The sequence below is a fragment of the Pelodiscus sinensis genome, chromosome 9 (genome assembly GCF_049634645.1).
Source record: "Pelodiscus sinensis isolate JC-2024 chromosome 9, ASM4963464v1, whole genome shotgun sequence".
Taxonomy (NCBI): domain Eukaryota; kingdom Metazoa; phylum Chordata; order Testudines; family Trionychidae; genus Pelodiscus; species Pelodiscus sinensis.
The window spans coordinates 9,753,362-9,776,999 of record NC_134719.1 but is presented as its reverse complement, the minus strand read 5'-3'; the positions used below and the strand labels follow the sequence as shown (position 1 = coordinate 9,776,999).

At 42.8% G+C, this 23,638-nt stretch overlaps 1 protein-coding gene across 2 annotated transcripts in view; it reads right to left on the bottom strand.

The window, feature by feature from the left end:
- LOC102453516 (protein zyg-11 homolog B) overlaps positions 1-23,638 on the bottom strand; it is a 51,103-nt gene that overhangs the window by 19,250 nt on the left and 8,215 nt on the right. For both annotated transcript variants that reach the window (XM_075935985.1, XM_075935986.1), the window contains exons 2-5: positions 15,820-15,985; positions 10,738-11,492; positions 2,906-3,046; positions 897-1,073 (exon numbers count right to left, since the gene is read on the bottom strand). In XM_075935985.1, coding sequence (XP_075792100.1) covers positions 897-1,073; positions 2,906-3,046; positions 10,738-11,492; positions 15,820-15,985 — 1,239 coding nt within the window. The remainder of the gene's footprint in view (positions 1-896; positions 1,074-2,905; positions 3,047-10,737; positions 11,493-15,819; positions 15,986-23,638) is intronic.

Below are 23,638 nucleotides of genomic sequence, written 5' to 3'. Positions count from 1 at the left end.
GTCCTACTTCATTTATTAGTCTGAGTCAAGTAAAATAAAGTCTTTAAAAAAAAAGCGCCATGCTAGAGGAACATTGCTTCTACATACTGCGCTCTTAGGGTACATCTACACTACAAGGTTTTTTGCTCAAAACGGCCATTTTTTGCACAAAAACCGGCGGAGTGTCCACACCACAAGTGCGTTTTTGTGCCAAAAAAAAAAAAAAAAAAAAAAGACAGAACAAAGGGCTTTTGCCAGCAGAGTTATTCTTCTCCCCACGAGGAATAACTCCTTTTTGCACTACAGCTCTTGCAGCATACACAAAGCCTTACAAGGCAGAGAGTTCAACAAGGCAGTGATCCAGGAATGCAGAAGTCAAGGACAGAAAAATCACCAGACATTCTTTGCCCATGTTTGGGTCAGTGAGAAAGTGCATCTATTAGTACCTGTGAAGTGGAAATCTCATTGTGCAGCGATGCAGTTCATAGCAATAGTACAGTCACTGTGAGTTAAATATCAAACTGCACCTCTACAAGTCTTGTCCCTGTATCATTATATTAAGGTACTGCAGTCTAAGAGGAAAAGTGTCACAAGGAACCACCTTTCAAGTCACTATATATGAGGTGTGCATACTGTACATAGATATTTGGGTACATCTGTTTAAGGCCATCACTGAGATGGAGTCAAACCTTGCTTCATCTCTATTAAGTTTATATAGTTTTGCAACATCTACGGGTATGGTTAAATTGCCAGAAAGTTTACAAGAGAAATGAGGCTCTATTTATATTGCAGTCAGTCAATACTTTATAGCATTAAAGTGTTTTCAAAGAAGAAACATCACAGCACTTGGGCTATCTATTATTAAACCTCCTGTTATGAAGAAAAATTCACAGTAAAACGAAACCGAATATTTTTACCTGTTGATGGTTGGGAAAATGTTCCATCGCCTTAAGAAGTAAGTGAGTGACATCAGCCAGTAGTCTAACAGGCATGCCTGCTGCTAAATCTTGCTTGGTTAAGTTAAACACACATGCGCTTGCTGCTAACTGCACTGGCAAGTTCAGAGGGTGATTTCGCATTCCAATAACCACAAGCTGAAAGGAAAAAAAAATTCACATTATGCATAAATCCACATACTGAAAAGCAATCCTGGATCCCTTGGCACCAGAAGATGTGATTTGGTGCACCACCATTCCTCCCTACCTCTCACTCAATTCAGCAACTCAATGACTGAAATTTCAGTTTCCAGAAAGAGCTTTTATATTTTTGCTCAGTCATTTCAAGCAGATAACTTACATTACCCAGAGCGCTTTACACCAGTTGCATCAATCTCGCAACAGAGATGTTGCATGTTTTGCAACAGATGGAGGCAGTTCTTATAACCCAGGCTGCTGCAGTCACCACACAGAACAGAAACACACTTCCAGAATTTATCCATCTTATACCCACTACTGAAACATAGGAAAGATACAGTACTGTCCTGTTGGTAGGTAATCACTGCATGCTTAGCACTACTACAGAAAGAAAGTTGCCAGTTTAACAGCACCTTATAGCTATCCCTTTCAGATTGTTTCTGGCTTTTTAAATTTGTCAAATACCTTATACACATGGAAAGAGAAGAGCAATCGTTGCTGGTTCTTGAATACCCAATCTCTCTTTGACATTGACACTAACATACTCAAGCAGCAATATCTCCCAGTAAACACAGTCAAGCTATAACAATCACATATATAATAATCATATAGAATAAAGTTTTCTTAGAGTCATTTGTTTAACTTGAAAGATGTTGATCAATGATCTTTTCTATTAGAATACTCAACCTCTCTGATATTTCTTTCCATTGGAAGGATAAAGATTGAGCTGAACTACTTCTGGGTTCTCCAATGATAAAAAGCTAGTGATCTAAGGATAGGCTGTTAGTCTAAAATGGGGAAGGCAATACTTTTTGATGAGGGGCCAGTCCAAGAGCCACACTTTATTATGGATGAGGTGTGGGGTCTGGGACAGAGGTTAGGTACAGAAGAGAACTTGGGGTAGGGAACGAGGGTGCAGGAGAGGGTGGAAGTCTGAGAGACAGTGTGGGTGAAGGAGGGGAGGCTGTGACCTGGGGTAGGGTCCGGAAAAGGGTATGCGTGCAGGAGAGGATTCTGGACTGCGGGAGGGATGTAGGAATGGATGCAGGGTCTGGGAGGGAGTTGGGTGTGCCAGAGACAGGCTCTGTGTCCTTACCTAAGCAGAGGCCAGCAGCACTCTCAAGCAGGATTCCCTACCTGCCAGCAGCCCCCAGCTGATTGTTCCATGTGGCTTTCTGAACTGTTGGGGTAAAAGGGGGGAACTGGACAATAGAAGCTGAGAGAATTTTCAGGGGGGGGGGGGGCGTGGCAGTTCACAACACCTCAACCCCTCCTCCACACTGAGCAGCTAGCCACTTTGAGCAGCATTGCTCCATGCCACAGGAGTGAGCAGGCTGGATTAAAAGGTTTGGTGGGCCTATCCCTGGTCTAAATTCCTACAGGTAACTCAATAGCCTATCTTTAAGCAATACTTGTTCAATATTTAGCATGTCATGATGCAATATTAGAATAATCTCCTAAGCCATGTTTACAAGTATTTATTGTAAAATTAATTCAAACTGCTGCAGGATTAGTTTGCTACCTCATTTCACAGGAAAATCAATCATTTTGCATTTTCCACAGCACTATCACATAAATCACTTTCACTTGGAACATTTAAAAAAAAAAAAAAAAGGCTTAATGATTTCTACTAAACCTCTTATGCAATATCAAGCAACTAAATTTGCAGAAGAAAGCTACATAACAGACCTTAGGATTCACAGTACTGTATATTATAAGCTTTCCAGGTGTTCATCTGAAGTTAAATTTACAGAAGAAAGAAAGAATTTCTCATCAGCAGTATACTGTCTTACCTTTAAAATTTCAGGTTTTGTTTTTTCCATAATGTGTGTAAGGCTAAATAGATGAAAGAGTGCTTCCCTCACAAAGAATGCCCGCTCACTGTACCGCTTCAGTGCTTCAGAAATTTGAGTTTCATTTGCTTCTCCGGACACCTGGGAACAGAAAAGTTTATTTCAAATTTTTTAAAGCTGTTATTGCTTTATTTCAGAATTTGATTTTTCTTAATTATGCAAAACTATTTTTCCAAAGCTGGAGACATTTTATCCAAATCTCTGCGCTTTTAATATTTCATCTACCTAATACATTGTCTATGCAGCCCAGAGCTAGACATTTTAACATTCCTCACGTAAGATATACATTGTACACAATAAACAGGGCCCTACCACATTTACAGTCCATTTTGGTCAATTTCATGATCATAGGATTTTAAAAATCATAAATTTCATTATTTCAGATATTTAAATCTGAAATTTCACAATGTTGTCACTGTAGGAGTCCTGACCAAACTCTGAAGGTAACTGCATGGAAGTAAGTGTGGCAAGGTATGGTATTGGTGCCCTTAGTTCTGCACTACTGCTAGAGGGGCACTGCTTTCAGAGCAGAGCACCTGGCCAGCAGACACTGCTGTCTAGCCCAGTGTTTCTCAACCAGTGGTATGAGTACCCTTAGGGGTACTCGAGAGAAATTTGGGGGGTACATCAACAACTGAAATTTAGAGAAAACTGAATTTTGGTTTTAAGTTTTACAGAGCTTTATTATTTTTGTACTTTTTACACCCAAAAATTTCATCGCCCGCCCAGCTACAATTAAGTTGTTTAAACAAATGTGTTGCAATGGTAGAAAACAAAATTGTGTGTGTCTGAGAACTGTAGATACTGGGGGTACTTATTGTTTTTTTTTGAAAAAAGGATACTTTATTTAAAAAAAAAAAAAAAAGTTGAGAAACACTGCTCTAGCCATCCAGCTCTGAAGATAGTGCAGAAGTAAGGGTGGCAGTATCACCCTACAATCTACAGAGGGATGGACGAGGAGCTGCCCTAACCCCCCGGGCATGAGGGTGGGGGATCTGCTCTCTGCCCAGCCCTCCAGTTAACCAGTTACCCCATAAGCATATCAGTAAGACAAGTGCTTACCAGGTAACTGGTTAACCTTTTACATCCCTACTATAAATCAAAACTCGGCTTCAATCCAGTCTTTGACCTGAGCTCCCTGTAACCAACAGGCAGGAAGAGTGTTGCTCCATAACCAATTAAATGTTGCTGGTGTCAATATTTTGCCTCATAAGCAAGTATCACATGATCTACCACCAGATGGGTACACACTGCTGCTGAAGCCAATAAATGTGATGCAATTTTTTTAGCTGCAAGTGGTGCTTTTTTCAGCCTCACCAAGGAGAGAAAGCTTCACCCTTTTCTGCAGGTTACTAATTAGCTCGATTAATAGAGTTCTGGGAAACTACCAATGAGAAATATCTTAGATCCTATATTCACTTACAAATATATACAAGAAAAAAAAATAGACATTCTTAAAGCCTAGACTTCAGCTCAACTTGCTAACTCATCTGAAAAAAAAAATCACAATTGCCTGCACTAGAATTCACTTTTAATTAATTAACTTAAGCATCAGAACAAACTGCTGTAGGGGGTTGTGTAACCTTTGTCACAAAGAGGTTTTTAAGAACAGGTTAGACAAGCACCTGTCAGCAATGATTTAATTACAGGCAGTCCCCGGGTTACGTACAAGATAGGGACTGTAGGTTTGTTCTTAAGTTGAATTTGTATGCAAGTCAGAACTGGTACATATTGTACCCCAGGTGTCCCCGATTCAGCCGCTGCTGAAACTGACCAGCGGCTGACTACAGGAAGCCCGAGGCAGAGCTGCTTTGCCCTGGGGTTCCTGGAATCAGCCGCTGATCAGTTTCAGCAGCAGCTGACTTGGGGATACCTGGGGTAGAGCAGCTGTGGTGCTGCCAGGTTGGTCCCCGCAGCGCCGAGGTGCGGCGCTGCGGGGACCAACCCGGCAGCGCCCCAGCTGTTCTTTCCCCGGCGTCCAGATTCAGCTGCTGTTGAAACTGACCAGCAGCGGCTGAATCGGACACGCCTGGGGCAGAGCAGCTGGAGTGCTGCTGGGTTGGTCTGGTAGCTCCGACCCTTGGTGCAGAGGGACCAACCCAGCAGCCCCCAGCTGCTCTACCCCAGGCGTCCTGATTCAGCCGCTGCTGAAACTGACCAGCAGTGAGAAAAGCCTGGTCTGCTGGGGGGGGGGGGGGACGCACTGGTTGCGCCCCGCCCCCCCCCAGCAGACCAGGCTTTTCTCACCGCGGAGGACAAGGCCGCCGGGACCGCAGCGCGTCCCGGCGGTCCCGCTGCCCGCGTCCTCCGCAGCGAGAAAAGCCGCTCCGCGTCTCCCTGGTCTGTCCAGGGGCTCCCCAGCAGACCAGGGAGACGTGGAGCGGCTTTTCTCGCCGCGGAGGACGCGGGCGGCAGGACCGCTGGGGCGCGTCTTGGCAGTCTGCTGGGGGGGGGGGGGCGGTGCAGCTAGTGCGGGGTTCCCTCACCCCGTTTATAAGTAGGGATCCGACATAAGTCGGATCCACGTAACCCGGGGACTGTCTGTATTACTTAGCCCTGCCTCAAGAGCTGGGAATTAGACTAGATGACCTATTGAGGTGCCTTTCAGTCCAACATTTCTAGGAGTTCATAAAACTTGGGTTAAGAATTTGGGGGGGGAGGGAGGGAGAGGAGGGCTAGGCAGTCAAGAAAATAATTTAGGCTTTGAATTGTTTTACTTACTGGGGGTCAGAGCGCTGGCTCAGTCATACACGAAGAAAGTTAATTCACCTCAGGATATTTGTTTTTCTCCTTTACAAACTGCCCAGAGACTGCATTTGATGTGGTTTATATAAAATAGTTTACAGTCAATCATTAATCCAGTGTTCTATACCTCATATTGTTTGGGGCAAACAAATCTCTCAGATCTTGCTGCCAGACCAGGAAATCTTTCATATAACGGTGTTCTAAGAGACGCTGTTGCCATGTTTTTTACTTACCCTACTGATAAAATACTGAATAGATCATCACTAGACAATGTTGCATTTTGCATGTTTAAAAACAAAAAACAAAAAAAACACCACACCCCACACACACACACCAACCACTATTTGGAATTCTTATGTCCAGCTTCACATCTGTCTCAGACGTTACATTACCTACAGTTATTGGTTTATCTTAAGATACTTCATAAAGAAGTTTTGCTGGACTGTTATACAATTGTTCTAATCTCACTGTAAATTACTGTGGGTGCCTACTGTTTATTCTTACATGGTTTCAATACAAAAAACAGCTGCTCACACTTATTAGCTGACATTTCAATATAACTGAATTTAGATCTAAAAACCATTATGGAGCTGGTACAACATAATCTTGAGAAAGCTAAATTATACAAAAACATGTTATGACGAAAAAGCCTTTATTATAGATTATTTGGTTCTGGTATTATTCCCTACAAAAAGCATTCAATACCCACATGGGAATGTCCTTTTGAGTTGAGGAGAGACTAAATAAAGTCACTTACCAGGTACAGAAACCCTATAGTCAGGGGTTATTTCAAAGCACACATACATATTAACAGCATGATAGATCATCTTAACAGAGAGGCTATAGAAAACACGATGTGCAAATGAGGAACACAAAGTATCGCCTCTCCTAGACTTAAGTTTTGTCAACAAAACTTGGTAGTGTAGACCAGTGGTTCCCAACTTTTTTATGCTAGGGACTGGCAAACCCATTCACAAACCTTTGGCAGACCTGTTGCACACTATTTACATATTCATTATAAAAATAATGAATATGCAAGCAATGTTACCTGACCACCTAGCCCCAACCCAGCCCCTTGCTCCCCAGTGCCTAACACCCTGACCCTCCACCCCTACACCCCATGCCCTTTGACCCTTTAACCTCAGACTCCTATAGCCCATGCCAACACCCTCTTGCCCTGTGACCCCACTTCGCCCTCAATCAGCATCCCTTTGCGCCCCCCTCCACAACACTCCCAAGAGCAAGGCTGCGCCCCTAGGGAGCGTGGCTGTTACTGCCATGTGGAAAGGGGAAGCAGCTGTTGGCAGCCTGTGTGCACGCTCCCTCCCCAATCGCGTCTTGCACACCACCCATGGGTAGGGGGCAGGGAGCGCGGAACTCCTGCCAGACCACCATTACCAAGGGGGGGGGGAGAAGAAAGGGAGGTGCTGCCTCTTCCGGCTGCCACCTCAGACCCACTGCCGGCAAAAGCAACCGCATAGTTAGAGCGCCGAGCCCCAGCTGGCTGCCGTTACTGAGGGAGGGAGTGAGGCACCTCCTCCTGATACCGCCTCAGCACTGCTCCCCGGCAAAAGTGTCTGCACGGATAGGGAGAGCGGCCGTTGGTGGCGTGTATGCTCCCTCCTCCTACGTGTCGCCTCCTTCCCCCAGTGTGGAGGAGGGAGGAAGGAGTCTTCTTCTCCACTTTCTCCTGCCGTGACTCAGTCACCATGGCTGCCGGAGCTGAGCCACCATGAACAGCTGGCCTGCCGTGAACAGCTGACTTGAGCTTCAGCAGCCGCAGCAGCCTGCAGGTCGTGGCCCAGCAGCTGGGAACTGCTGGTGTAGACATGCCCTATGTCAACACCCAAATGTCAACAAAACAAAAATCGCTTTATAGGAGTATTAAACGTATCGAGAAGTTTGAGAACAAGGCAGACGATGTCTTATCCAGAAAATATGGGGCAGAGGTGAAGCTCACATCAAGGCCTGCATCCAAAACACACAAGGAGTGTGTAACAACTGGAGAACAGGAATATGAACCCTGAATGTCACACTCCTCCATGTCAGAACACCCATTTTTTACATTAATACCATGCACATAATACTTATTAATGTAGCTCATACATTACACCTAACATAGGTCTATCCAGTCTTGAAGCCAATTGTGATCTTCCTAAAAGGCAGCTGGGTTACTCATAATGTTGCCTGTCAAATGATTGCCAGAGGACTGTCTAAATAATGGTTCAAGAAATAAGCGGGCAGTGAAGTTTGTCACTTCATCACTATTCTGGGCTTATCATCATCAACATGCTGACTGATTCATAATGTGAAAAGAACAGCATGCCTGTGAGATTTATTAAAACAAGGAATTTGGGGACAAATTCTTCCTTACTCTCACAACAGTCATTCCCATTCTTGGTGGCAATGAAAAACAAAACCACCAGTCCTTTGGTCAATGATGTCCTCTATGTCACTAAAACTAGCAAGATACCTATCCGCCTCTGCCAGCAATACACATAGGGGTATGATTAGACATAACACGGATTTTGGAAAAACTGGAGGATTGTTCTTTAGTGATGGGCAACACCTCCTGACCACCACGATTTTCTGATATTACTAAAGGATTTGCTCTCTTCAACAGAATAAATCAATGCATATAAGCAAATCTAAATCATGCCATATTCCAAGCCCTGCTCAATCTCCTCTCAAGTCTGCTCTTGCTCAGCTTTATATCCCTTGTGCTTCACCATGGTTCTATGACATTAAAGACTCATGCACGGTCAGAGATAATTGTTTCAGAAATCACTTCGCACATCTCTCTTCACTTCCTAGGTCCTACTGCGGTGAATACAGGAGGGTTCCATACACGCTCCAGGTAAGATGGAATGGAGAAAGATATTCTAAGTCCGTGGTCACCAACAGGTCGATCGCGATCTACTGGTCGATCATGAGGCCTCGACCAGTCACTCGCGAGGCGTCCTGTCCGCCCCGCTCCCATTTCCCTCCCACCCCCCAGCAGCCTCACTACTTCCCTCAAGAGAAAACGGAGGTAGTGTCAGCTTCAGAAGTCCTGCAGCTTAGCGCCACTTCCAGCAATTCCAGAAGTGCGCTAGCTGCTCTGCCGGGTGTATTGTGGGAGGGAACATTGGCTCCCTGCACCGCACAGAAGGGGTGAGTCAGCCCCGCAGGAGGCGCGCAGGGGGTTTCCCAGCACGTGCGGGGGGGTTGGCCCCGGGACAAGCGCATGCAAGGCTTCCCTGCACCGGAGGGGGAGGGGGTTGGTCCTGGGGCAGACACGCGCTGGTTTCCCTGGGGGGGGGGAGGGGAAAGAGAATCCTGGAAGGAGGCAGATGCAGGGGACTCTCTGCCTCCACTGGCACCCCACTCCCCAGCCCCCACTCCACAGCCACGGAACGCTGTCCCCACTCCCCTATCCCTAGCCACAGAACTCTGTCCCCAGCTACAGAACTCTGTCCCTATTCCCGTCCCCACTCCCCGAACTCTGTCCCCACTCCCATCCCCACTCCCGAACTCCGTCCCCACTGGCACCCTGTCCCCAGCTGCAGAAACCTGTCCCCACTGGCACTCTGTCCCCTGCTGCAGAAACCTGTCCTCTGCCCTCCCAGCATCCTGTTCCCTCTCCTCTGCCCCCAGCCGCAGAACTCTGTCCCCCCAAAATGTATAATTATAAATGCTTCATTTTAGATTTAAATAGCATGAATAAAAAACAGACCATTTATTTCATAACTATAAACACGTGATTTTAATTGTATGTATCGCATAATTTAAAAATAAACTGTTTATCAGAGTTTGTAAGTAAGGGCTGGGGATAGCAAGTGTTGGACAGGAGAAGAATAGAGAGGGTGGGGCTTCAAGGAAGGGGCCTGTTCTGAGATTTAAAAAGTGATCTTGGGTGTAAAAAGGTTGGAGACCACTGTTCTAAGAGTAGAGTGGTGGATCTATACTCCCGAAGGACTCCCGGCCCAACTATCAGGAAGCATGAAGGATCCAGTCTGTGAGAGGAGCCAGTTTAGAAAACAACTCCCTACACAGATTGGCTGCCTGTTGCCCCATGCCACTGCCTCTGATAGAGAGGCAAAAGCACAGGGTGGCAACAGCCTGTCTGCAGGGGGTCCAACCTCTACAGGGACAGAGGCTGCTCCACATCCCACGGAGCACCTCTGTCCAAGGGAAGCTCAGGCCCGTCACAGACAGAGGCTGCTTTACGGCAGCCTCCCCTGCCCTGCCCGTGCTGTTGTCTCTGATAGAGGCAGCAGTGTGGAGGGGAGCAGGGGCAGGTGGCAATTGCACCGTCCACCCCCAGCTGGCTCTTTAAGGAGGCAGCGCGGCCGGGGGTTGGATGGGGGTGAGGGGTAGGCGTAGGCAGGTCCACGGAGCTGATACACACAGGGAGCTGGCTTGAAAGTGGTTCCCTGCACGTATTGGCTCCAGTCTGCCCCCTCACCCTCCACCCTGTTGCCTATCTAACCTCGGCTTATTGGTTAATCCTGTAAACTACACAGATTTCCCTCCCTCTCCCCTTCCGATGTTGCCCATCAGAGGCAGCAGTGCGAGGGGCACCAACTCCCGCTCCCCACCCCTTTTTGCCTCTGATATAGAGAAAACAGGGGGAGGGGAGGAAATGCATGTAGTCAACAGGATTAGCCAATAAGCCTAGGATTATCAGTTAATTGTGTAGCTGTCTACATGATGACATCCCTACTTTATGCTACAGGTCATGCCTAGGAAACAGTTTATTATACCAATAAATTGTTTCAGACTATCCAGTGCTAAAGTCCTGTTTCCCTAGGTTTGAGATCTCAAAGCAGCTCTTCAACATTCACAGACAGATATGGAAAAAAACAAAAACTTCCATTAAATAGGACCCAAATTTTGGCACAGAACAGTTACATAAAGGCCTAAGCTAGTTATTATCAATTGCCATTAACAAAAATACTATGATGGGAGATGGACCTATAATTTCATTTTGAAAGAGTCACACATTTGCTGTAATCCCAAATAGACTTAAAATTAAAAAGTCAAACCTTTAAGTTTCCTTCTCCTGTAAGGAACTCTGAGTAACCAGCATCAGTAGCAAGTAGTCCCACAAACTGCATTGTTGGTCGTTGTTGAATAAATGCTTCTACAGCTTCATCTGTAACATGCTTTCTTCCAGAAATGTCCAAAGACAAAAGGTTAGGTAAGATATCTTTCTGTTCCAGTAAACGAAGTGCTATATCTGATGTGAATTGTTTATCATCTGAAATATCAAGATGATTCAGATATTTTAGTTCTCTTAGGACATCCAAAATTTGTGTTGTTGTCATTTTCAAGCATTTCAGGTGGTGCATTGTCAAAGACTTAAGTTGATCCTTGCAGGTGAGGAGCGCAGTTATGTCCGTGACAGAGGTATTGGATATATCTAGACTTTCTAATCTTGGAAGTGATGCAACATCTGCTAAATCTTCATTGTAGAACAGAACATTGGTAATGCTCAAAGCACGAAGACCAGACAACTGATTGAAACACCTTTCGTATGGGTCCTCCAAGGAAAGAGTTAATGAGTTCAGCACAAGACATTGAAGGTTTTGTTGGATCCATTTATTGCTGCCAAGTCCACTTATGATGTCTGTGATTGTAATATCTGCATTCACCCCTGTAGCATCAAGTTCTACCAGTTTGTGATGGCAAAATGCTTTCCGGAAAGCCACTGCAGAGATTTTTGCTTTGCGGATACAAGCTCGTTTCAATCGCATCTGGTTGCCTCGGAAGATGCCCACAGTTCCATCGTTTAGAAGCCCTGTTAAAAAACAGCAATAAGTTTATGTTAAAATACAGATTTTATTTTTTTTAAACCTAAAGAAGAAAAAATGACAACCGTTAACAAGAATAACTGGTTCATAACTACACTGACTGCAAACAATGTAGTTAAAATTAGGGGGTCTACCAAATTCACAGAGGTGAAAAATCATATCATGGACCACTAAATCTAATCTCCCCCATGAAGTCTGGTCTCTGGCTGCCCAGCTCTTACAGCGCTGCTGCAGCACAGAAGTGGCATGATATTGCCATCCTTACACTTATTTCTTCATTGCTGCTAGCAGGCAGCATTGCCTTTGAAGCTGGGCACCTGGCCAGCAACCACTGTTCTCCGCTTGGTCTTCAGACTTGGCTGGTAGCCGTGGAGAAATAAGGGCAGCATATTATTGTCACCCTTACTTCTGTGCTACAGATTGTGGTGGGCTGCCATCAGAGCTGAGTGCCTAGGAGCAACTACCACACTTCTGGCACCCAGCTTCAGGAAACATTGCCACCACCAGCAGTGCAAAAGTAAGAGTGGCAATATTCCAACTCCAATAAGATTAAGACCCCCTTTTGAGCCTGGGTCCATAGTTTGAGAAACTGGAGAAGTCACATGTTTTTACACAGGTTGATCACAGCATAAACAGCAAATTTTGCTGCTGCGTTAATATGTAATTTTGTCATGATTTAAGTAAATCCCTAGTTAGCATGCAGCATACACAAAACCTAATCTGCTTCATATAAGACTGAAAAGTTCAATTGATAATTAACTCATTAAATACACTTTATATTTGAGATGGATATTTAAACTAAAACCTGCATTTATACAGACCTACCACAAACTTATGAGAAACCGGTTAGAAATTTGACAAAAATTAAATTGGGGGGGAAAAAACCAATACATTTGGCTGCGGTTCCCCTCACCCTCTCTCTCTTCGCTGGTCTATATTAGAGGCCTGGAGTCGAATGTTAAAAATTGAAAACCTTCTCTAACCATATAAACAAAATAAAAATACAAAACAAAAAATCCCAGAACCATTACTTTTGTAAGTGGGACCCATATACTAAACAAAGCTAATGAAGCTCTTTTATACAACCTTCATACTCAGAATGCAACAGTTGTTCAGAAAGAGATTCAATGTTTAAAAAAAAAAAAGACAGCTAAATAGCATTCAACAGCTTTTCAGGAAAGGAAAGAAGAATGCAGGGTGCAGAAGAGAGGGAAAGAAATTAGGTAGCATATGAAGTGTAACACAGGAGAAGACAAAAAAAAAAAAAAAAAAAAAAGAGACAGACAATCCAGTTTTGGATTGCATAAGATGACATCAGAAGGCCAGTCTTCTGCAACATGGTGGTGAGACCATAACCAAAATATCACGTTTGCTTCAAGAGCCCTAATTACCTGAAATATATTGTCAAATTGGAAGGAGTTCAGATATTTCTTATTTATATAATTCTAGAAACATGCTTATTGCTTTTAAATGCAGCTTTCAGGAAGGAGAGTCTCAGTTCCACTCCAGGGGTATGTCTAGACTACATGGCTCTGTTGACAGAGCCATGTAAACTAGACATACTCCAGGAGTAAATAAAGCTCAAAGCTCCTGACCAGAACAGTTTACAATTTATAACACGAAGAGGAGGGAAAAGAGCAGCTACAAAAAGGAATATTGTTGAATGGTGATTTTAAACATTCTTTGTTAATGCTAGAATGTAGATTTTTAAAATTTCTTCTTGTGTTATGTTTAATGGATATGATTTCCATCATTAACTAGCAGTTAGTTCTTCTACAAGGGTGGGGACAGGCACTAGGCTTTACAGAAATTTTATAAGAGGTGTATTTTAGGAATAAAATGGAAGCATGCTGGACCAAGCAACAGAAAAGCAGTAATTAAGCAATTAAGGGGCTAGCACAGGGGTGAGGAACCTTTTTTGGGTCGGGGGTGGCACACAAGTGAGAAGCAAAGAAAAAACAAAATCTAATTGATTGAGAAGGACACTCTCCACATTCCCCTTGCACACCAGATCTTAGGGGGCTCAAGCTAGGAGATTGTGTGCTCCAGCCCCATGGGGGATGGCAGGGAGGTGGAGCACCAGTGCAGGCTCCCCAATGCTGTGGGAAGCCTAGAGGGCCGGATCCAGATAAGGCAAGGGCCACATGCAGCCCCAGGACCTGAGGTTCCCCATCCCTGAGCTAGAGGGACTTTTACAGAGGAAAGATTAAGTGAACCTCTGCTTATTTGCTAAACTGTTTGCTTCACTTTTCTCACATACTATCAAGTTCTTTTTGCCCTGTTTATCTGCTTCATCCACCTATTACCTTCATGTCTGCCAGGGAGCCGGTGAGTACTTTGGAGCCAAGGCTATCTTCTTTGCTATTTTCTTTCATAGTGCCTAGCACAATACACCTGCAATCCTTAGTAGGTACTAATCTAATATAAATAACTGAAGTCTAGGGTCAGGATAACTGTCTACAAATATCATAAGGGGGTATATATTAAGACTGGAAGGGAATTATTTAGGACAGTCCTTTGGTTAACATTACCCTGGAATTAGATGTAATTAAGAAAAAAAAAATCTCTCTCTCTCTCAAATAAGAAATTCAGAAAAAAAAAATCAAAGTAATTTCTAGAACACTCCATGTTACAACCTGTGCAGTACACTCTCTTTAAAATATGTTTTGTAGTGTTTTACCCAGTCAAATATCTGCAAACATAAGTTTTCCACTACTACTTTATGAGACTATACAATATACTTACAGTTCTCCCATGCAAGCAGCTGTTTTTTTTTTTTTTTTTTTTTTTTTTTTTACAGAAGGTCTAAAAAATTCCCAGTTAATGCCAAGTGCAAATCAGAAATGGGGTGGCCACCCTCCTCAAAAAACAGATTTTAGGGAAGGCATGTGTTAAGCCTGCATTTAATATATTGTTATAAAAAGAAAATAGTTTGAGAGCTTTTTGTAGTACATTCCCCAGTATGGTTTCGTCTTTTCAGCAAGGAAATACATTTTATGCACACTGTTTATTGTGCAACATGAAATAAATGAAGGTGTTAAAGCCAGATGACTTTATATGTAATTATGCAGATGCAGGATGGAGCAGACAAGACAGATTTATTTCAGTTTACTCCATGAAAGATACTACAGGCAGTCCCCGGGTTACGTACAAGATAGGGACTGTAGGTTTGTTCTTAAGTTGAATCTGTATGTAAGTCGGAACTGGCGTCCAGATTCAGACACTGCTGAAACTGACCGCCAGTTCTGACTTACATACAGAATCAACTTAAGAACCCCAGGCGTCCCCAAGTCAGCTGCTGCTGAAACTGATCAGCAGCTGATTCCAGGAAGCCCGGGGCAGAGCAACTCTGCCTGGGGCTTCCTGTAGTCAGTGCTGGTCAGTTTCAGCAGAAGCTGACTTGGGGACGCCTGGGGCAGAGCAGCTGGGGTGCTGCTGGGTTGCTCCAGTAGCGCCGTTCCTAGGTGCTACTGGACCAACCTAGCAGCACCCCATCTGCTCTGACCCAGGCGTCCTGATTCAGCCGCTGCTGAAACTGACCAGCAGCGGCTGAATCAGGACCTGGGGCAGAGCAGCTGGGGTGCTGCCGGGTTGGTCCAGTAGTGCCCAGAGCGGGCGCTGCAGGACCAATCGCAGGGCCCCAGCTGCTCTGCCCCAGAGTCCAAAACAAAAGTCTGGTCTGCTGGGGGGGGGGGGGGGGGGAGCACACTAGCTGCGCTCCCCCCTCCCCAGCAGACCAGGGACACGGGGAGCAAAGCCTCAGAGGCGTGGGGAACCGCCGCTGCTGCCGCTTCAATCTGGGTGCCTGTGGTCTGCTGGGGACCGTCCCCAGCAGACCACAGGCACTCAGATTGAAGCGGCAGCAGCGGCGGTTCCCCGCGCCTCTGAGGCTTTGCTCTGGCAAAGCCTCAGAAGCGCGGGAACCCGCCCGGTGCCCCTGGTCTGCTGGAGACAGTCTCCAGCAGACCAGGGGCACCGGAGCAGCTTACGAACGGGGCTTTCTCGCCCCGACTTCCAGGGCGAGAAAGCCCCGTTCGTAAGTGCGGATCCGACATAAGTCGGATCCGCGTAAGTCGGGGACTGCCTGTACTGACATCTCCAGAAAGAAATGGACATTTTATCCAGAGGGCAGCTATTGAACCCTTCACTAGAAGCTGTGACAAAACCAAGAGAGCAAAAATCTCTTGTCATTAAGAGAATGAGGAAGAGAGCTCATATGGCTCCAGTGCCAGATTCTACTAGATTATCAGGGGCTGCAACATCATATTCTAGTGAAAATCCTACAATGGCTGCTTTCGGAAATAAAGCTGTTACCATGAAATGCCATAGTCTGCAGCAGTCGATCAGCTACTTCTTGTGGAAATATTCCAGGCTCCTGCAAACATAGTGTTCCATCTTGCCTTTCTGTACAAAACTTCTCCAGGTGAGCAGTCAGAAAATTCAAGCAGATATCAAGTAAAGTATATGGAGATGCCTCCTCCTGTCATAAACAAAACACGACCAAATTAATGAGACAGTAGCGTTAAATATGAAATACTGACCATGAATGATCAAACCCATTTATAAACATAGTATTTTGTACAATTTTTTACATAGTAAGTTTGTACATAGTATTTTAGCACAATTCTCATCACTAGAGGAAAGGGTAGCATTACAAAATCTGAGGGGAACCCTATTACTAGGCATTCAATTTTAACTATTAAACTTCTCACTTTCCATCTGAAGAACAGCCTTTTAAATGTAATTAATACATTTAATTACTGATTAATTACAATTACTAATCCTACAGTAATTTAATGGAATATACTGCATTATTTTGATGATGATGTTTCCATACCTCCATTACAAACAAACGAAACATAGGATTTTAAAAACCCATTAAAGAAACACTGAGCTCCCACCATGAACTCTCTGGTACAGAGACTTTGCTTTTGTTGGATACTGATATATCATCTGCTAAAGCACAAAGCCAAAGTGCTGATTAGTTTATAATAGGGTGGATACAAATTGTTGTTTTTTTAAACAGGATAGATTTTTCTTTTTATAAATAAACCTATTTAAATTAAAATTTTGAAATAACTAATGTTAATGCCTATACATCATGCAACCTTAAAATCATTTAGATAAATAACAAAAATAATGCACTGGAATAATTAGTTCTTTTCAAATTTTTAATCAGTGTTGCTTTTGTAACAAACTCAGAAGAAAAACATCTTTAACTGTGAAAGTCAACTCAAATGTTATAAAATGTGTGTCACAGTTTCATGCACTTCATTTAATAGCTATAATTTTTTGACCTTTGATAGAGCAAACATTGACATTTCACAAATGCAAACACTTTCAATTTCTGTTTCAAAAGCTTTCGTTATTATACAAATGCTTTCATTACTATAAAAAAACTTTTGCCTTCATCACTTTTAGCTTAGCAGCAGACCCAGAGGGAATATTAGTTTGAACAACCTCATCATTCAAAGTTAAGAAACTACTTGGCATCTGAGAAAGCTTATTATGGTTTTCCTTCTCCAATCTATAAATAAAAAACAGGTGGGAGACAAGGAGATCTACTAATTCTAAAATTTTGAAGATTAGGTGCCAAAATATCTTTGAAACATCTTACTTAAAAATGCAGATAAGTCACTAATTATAGTTAATATTTCCTATGTTTAATAAATCATTTATTCTAAAAGAAAAATATATTGACAAATGTATTTCTTATATAACCGGCATCTTTAAGGCCGTTACATATAACTTAATAAAAATAATTAAAATATTTTTGTTCATTTTTAGTTGAATCCCAACTACCATCCAAATGCATCTTGACACAAAGAGTAGAAAATTATCTGTTAAATAAGAAGTGCATCATTAACCATTTCCTAATGTGGTAAAAATTAAAAATCTGTACAACGTATGTGGAGCGACATATATTTATATGCATTAAAGCAGTTAGTGTGTCCTCCTGATTAGCAAAAATATATTCAAAATGTAGAGTTAAGGCTATATTTAGATATGAGTCAACATGTTTAAATGGTTATACCAACCAATGAGAATAACATTGTCTTTACAAAAATAACTAAAAAGTACGCATGCAAAACAAGATTAAAATAAGTTTTAAATCAAGGTTTCTCAATGCTTATTTAAAATCAATCCATGCTGCTTCAAGCTTCCTAGAAATGAAGCGGTGAAACTTTAAAATAGCCTTCAAAGTAAGGAGCAGCATTCTATTACAGTTGAACCTCTTTAATCCAGCCACCCGGGAAAATAAGATATGCTGATTAAAAATTTTATCAGACTAGGGAGGGCTCTGTGGTACCTTGGCAAGAGGAGGGTGGGGGTGGGACCCTTACCTAGTGTCCCATTCTCCAGGGCACACATGGACAGAGTTGGCAACTGGGTTTGTTGCAGGGAGTGATTCCTGGGTTAGTGTTTCTGTTGTGGGGTCTGCGGTTGGTATATGTTTTAGGTTAGGGGTCTGTCTGTAACACTAACCCAGGAACCAAACCCTGCAATAAAGTCCATTGCCAACTTTGTCCTCCCATGTACCCAAGTAACACCATCATAGGACCTTACCGCATCAGCCTTTACCATCAAAGGCTCGTTCACTTGTACATCTATTAATGTAATACATGCCATCATGTGCAAGCAATGCCCCTCAACCATGTAGAGTGGACAAACTGAACCGTTTCTATACAACAGACTAAATGGACACAAATTAGACATCAAGAATGGTAACACACACACAAAAAAAGCTTAAACAATAAATAGTCTAGCAGCACACCTTAAAGACTAACAAAACATGTAGATAAAACAAAAGGAAAAACTATGTAGCACTTTAAAGACTAACATAGTGCTACATAGTTTTTCCTTTTGTTTTAGCAAGATCAGACTAACACGGCTACCTCTCTATTACAGCCGGTCCCCGAGTTATGGGCCAAACACTAGGCTGTAACTCAAAGTGTTCGTAACTCGGATCCCACTGAGTTACATGGCAACCGTGCTGTTCGTAAGCGTGGATCGCTTTTGTAACTCAGGGACTGCATTTACAACCGCTTTGGTCGTAAGTGCGGCTGGTCATAAGTGGAGGCAGTCGTAAGTCGGAGACTGGCTGTACTATTAAACATGTAGATGGTATCATGAGTTTTCGTGGGCAAAACCCACTTCTTCAGATGTAAGTTCACGATACCATCTACATGTTTTGTTAGCCTTTAAGGTGCTAGTAGGCTATTTGTTGTTTTTTAAGTTTTTCCTGTTACAGACCAACTCAGTTACCCCTCTGAACATGCAAGGCACTGCATTCAGCCATATGGAGTAGAAATCTATCAACTACACAAAGAAACTTGCGCAGATCCAAATAGACATTATCTTCCTTTCCAAGTGCAAATAGATGAACATCATACCTAAGGGACTAAGGATGAAAACCCCACTGCAATCTACGTATCCCACAGACTACAGCCAGAAATGATGCCATACTCTCGCTAAGGAACTCAGAAACCACCTTATCAGCATTCTATACAACAAGCAGAAGAAAATCAAGGAGGAGCTGTCAACACTAGAAACTGTCATAAAAAGTGGTAATCTGAAGAAGTGGGTTTTGCCCACGAAAGTTCATGATACTATCTGCATGTTTTGTTAGTCTTTAAGGTGCTACTAGACAATTTGTTGTTTTTTTTAAGTTTTTCCTGTTACAGATTAACTTGGCTACCGCCTGAAGCTTCATTACAATAAATAACTGTCCCCTTCAAGTTGCCTCACCTTCGTATCCACAGCCACCCTGAATGAATAGCTCTGGTGTAACACTCCCATCTCTGTATCCCTTCCACCAGTGTTCCCTCTAAGCTACACAGCAGCACAGGTGATTAAATCAGCCCTGCCCAGTCAGCACTGAGCCATTAGCCACTGACTGGAGGGGGCTGATTAAATCACCTGTGAAGCTGTGATGCCCAGAAGGCTTAAAGGGAACATTGCCTACTACCTGTTTCTTTTTTTCTTTCACTTCATGCATCTGATGAAGTAAGTTGCAATTCACAAAAGTTTATGCCATAATAAAACTGTTAGTCTTGAAGGTGTCACCACACTCCTTGTCGCTTTTGCTGAAACAGCCTAATAAGGCCACCTCTGTGAAACCTGTCAAGATTAAAACACACTAAAGAAGAGATGTTCTTTAACTGTGAAAGTCAGCTCTCACAGTTGGTGATGTTTTTCTTCTGAGTTTGTATGTATTTACAAAATCAACACTGATTAAAAATTTGAAACCTCATTATTCCAGCTCATTATTCCAAAGATGGGATCAAAAATGAAACTTTTTATACTCTTCTCGCAAACAGACAACATATTTTACCTTGTGTATTACCATGATACTAATTTAACTCTAAATTCCTTTTTTAAATCCAAAAGGAAACAGGAAACTTGGAAATGGCAGAGATGCTTAATGACTTCTTTGTTTTGGTCTTCACCGAGAAGACTGAAGGAATACCTAACATAGTGAATGCTTGTGGGAAGGGGGGAGGTTTAGAAGATAAAATAAAAAGAACAAGTTAAAAATCACCTAGAAAAGTTAGATGCCTGCAAGTCACCAGGGCTTGATGAAATGCATCCTAGAATACTCAAAGAGATGATAGAGGAGGTATCTGAGCCTCTAGCTATCATCTTTGGAAAATCATGGGAGACAGGAGAGATTCCAGAAGACTGGAAAAGGGCAAATATAGTGCCCATTTATAAAAAGGGAAAGAACAACAACCCAGGAAACTACAGACCAGTTAGTTTAACTTCTGTGCCAGGGAAGATAATGGAGCAAGTAATTAAGGAAATCATCTGTAACCACTGGGAATGTGGCAAGGTAATAGGGAACAGCCAGCATGGATTTGTAAAGAACAAATCATGTCAAACCAATCGGATAGCTTTCTGTGATAGGATAACGAGTCTTGTGGATAAGGGAGACGCAGTGGATGTGGTATACCTAGACTTTTGTAAGGCGTTTGATACAGTCTCGCATGATATTCTTATCAATAAGCTAGGCAAATACAACTTAGATGGGGCTACTATAAGGTGGGTGCATAACTGGCTAGATAACTGTACTCAGAGAGTAGTTATTAATGGTTCACAATCCCGCTGGAAAGGTATAACAAGTGGGGTTCCACAGGGGTCTCTTTTGGGACCGGCTCTGTTCAATATCTTCATCAATGATTTAGATATTGGCATAGAAAGTACGCTTATTAAGTTTGCAGATGATACCAAGCTGGGAGGGGTTGCGACTGCTCTGGAGGATAGGGCCATAATTCAAAATGACCTGGACAAATTGGAGAAATGGTCTGAGGTAAACAGGATGAAGTTTAATAAAGACAAATGTAAAGTGCTCCACTTAGGAAGGAACAATCAGTTTCACACATACAGAATGGGAAGCGACTGTCTAGGAAGGAGTATGGCAGAAAGGGATCTAGGGGTTATGGTGGACCACAAGCTGAATATGAGTCAGCATATGTGATGCTGTTGCAAAAAAAGTTCTAGGATGCATTAACAGGTGTGTTGTGAGCAAGACACGAGAAGTCATTCTTCCGCTGTACTCTGCGCTGGTTAGGCCTCAGAGTACTGCGTCCAGTTTTGGGCACCACATTTCAAGAAAGATGTGGAGAAATTGGAGAGGGTCCAGAGAAGAGCAACAAGAATGATTAAAGGTCTAGAGAACATGATCTATGAAGGAAGGCTGAAAGAACTGGGTTTGTTTAGTTTAGAAAAGAGAAGACTGAGGGGGGACAGGATAGCAGTTTTCAGATATCTAAAAGGGTGTCATAAGGAGGAGGGAGACAACTTGTTCATCTTGGCCTCCGAGGATAGAACAAGAAGCAATGGGCTTAAGCTGCAGCAAGGGAGGTTTAGGTTGGACATTAGGAAAAAGTTCCTAACTGTCAGGGTGGTTAAACACTGGAATAAGTTGCTTTGGGAGGTTGTGGAATCCCCATCTCTGGAGATATTTAAGAGTAGGTTAGATAAATGTCTATCAGGGATGGTCTAGACAGTATTTGGTCCTGCCAAGGGGCAAGGGACTGGACTCGATGACCTCTCGAGGTCCCTTCCAGTCCTAGTAGTCTATGATTCTATGAAAAGCCAAATGGTATTTATATAATTGTGACAAAGATGCCTAAAACGCCTAAATAATAAGCAATTTATATTACATCCAAACAGTAGCAAATATTTATAAGCATTTGGTCAAGATATTTACAAAACAGGCTAAACCTGGGGGCTTAGACCTATATCGGTTTGCTTCAACATAATCATGTTCATTAACTCTTTAAGAGTTTACTGACGTCATTGCCCACTTATTGACTTCAGCTAAAAACCAATTTCAGACAGTTCAACCTTATTTCTGGTCTTAATCCAGATAAGATTTACAACCTCCTTTATTTCTAAGAACTTTGCTCTCCTCCTTGCTGAACAACAGATTTTGCATTGCACTTGGCTTCTCAGAGGCTTTAATGCTGGTATATGGTTAGAAAGGGTCATGGTAATTCATTTTTAGACAGATTCTTTTTGTCTTATTTTTTCAAGGCTGCTAGTCAAGGCCTTTCTTTACAAAAGACACACTCTCTCTATCAGACTAATCCTAGTTCTTTGATATTTATCCTATACATATTGACATGTGTATAACATATGCTTGGGTATGCCAGACACAAAAATGGCCAAACAGGGAATAATCATGAGAAACCTCTAAATTTCTCTCAATATGTCATTTAATCTTCCAATATAGTTTTTCTGTTCAGTTTTCTAGTTTGATTAGTAACTTCCCTGCCTCAGTTTCCCTATCTGTAAAAGGAAGGCAATTCTCACTGGGCTCACAGAGGCTTTATAGTGCTTAGTGTTTACAAAAATACTCTGAAGTATTGTTATTGCACTATATTGTTAATTAACTAATTTTCTTACATTTGTTGGACATTACCAGTACATTTTGGCCACACATTAAGGGGGTGGTGGAAATTGGGTTGTAATTGCCGCTTTTGCTTCTTTACGATGTATAGAGAATGCCTGAAAGTCCTCTGAACAGAATTTTATCTAACAATTTAAAAGTCATCTCTCGCTAAAAATGTAGGGGGAATTGTCTCTTTATCCTAAAATTACTTAACACAACACATTGAAGAGCTATAGGATGACTACATCTTCTTAATCAAGAATCTGAATCCTTGTTCAAAAGCATATGAAATGTACTCCCATTTAATAAAAGATATGCTTTACCCACATCAACTTTACTGCTTGTAATTTGCTGCTTCAACACCTGACAGAGGCAAAACATTGGTGATATTAATTATTTTTTGCACCTTTCCATTCTTTTTGCCAGAAAAGCTAAAGTACAGGTTGAACCTTTCTAGCCTGGGACTCTCTGGTCCAGCAACATCCATGGTCCAGCATGGTAAGGGACTGTGGGAGAAAAAAAATCAAATAACTCCAATTGTGCTAAGGGGGGGCTGTGGAGGAAATCAAAACTCTCTAAAAGAAAACTGCTGTAAGGGTTAAAAGTTTTCCAGGCCTCTCTCCCTGTAACAGAGAGAAATCTCTAATCAAGACCCTTACAATGCCTCCTATCTCAAGTTCATGGAGACTCCTAGTCTGTCACAAATTGCCATGTAAACTCGTATCTTCGTCACAGTTTGCCTTGTACTCCTCAGGTTATCATGTGCCTTTGTACTGTAAAACTTACTTCTAGCACTTCTAGTGTGAACAGAAACGTCTCAGAGTACTTCTGCTGAGACTTTGATATGTTAAAGAAAACAATCAACAACTAAACTGTCTGAACATACTGTATAAAGGATCCCTGAAACTCTCTCTCAGGGCTGCTGCTGCTGCTCTCACTCTGGTAGCTGTCAGCCTGCATGCATGCATAATAAAGTTTTCCTTCTAGATTTCTCTCCTGTCTCACTGCTTTTGACCTCCAGCCTCGAACCCTTCTGGGGACTCTGTACCCCAGGGGAGTGAGATTTCCCCAACAGGACTTTAAGTGCTCCAGGGCTGGAGCACTCCCAGGAAAAAAACATAGCACAATTTTCATGGATGTTGTCAGACCAGAGAGCTGGGCCAGCAGCTGAGCAGAGCCTTGAGGCCAGCGGCCCGAGTCCAGCATTGACCTTTCCCAGTACAACAAACTCCCTGG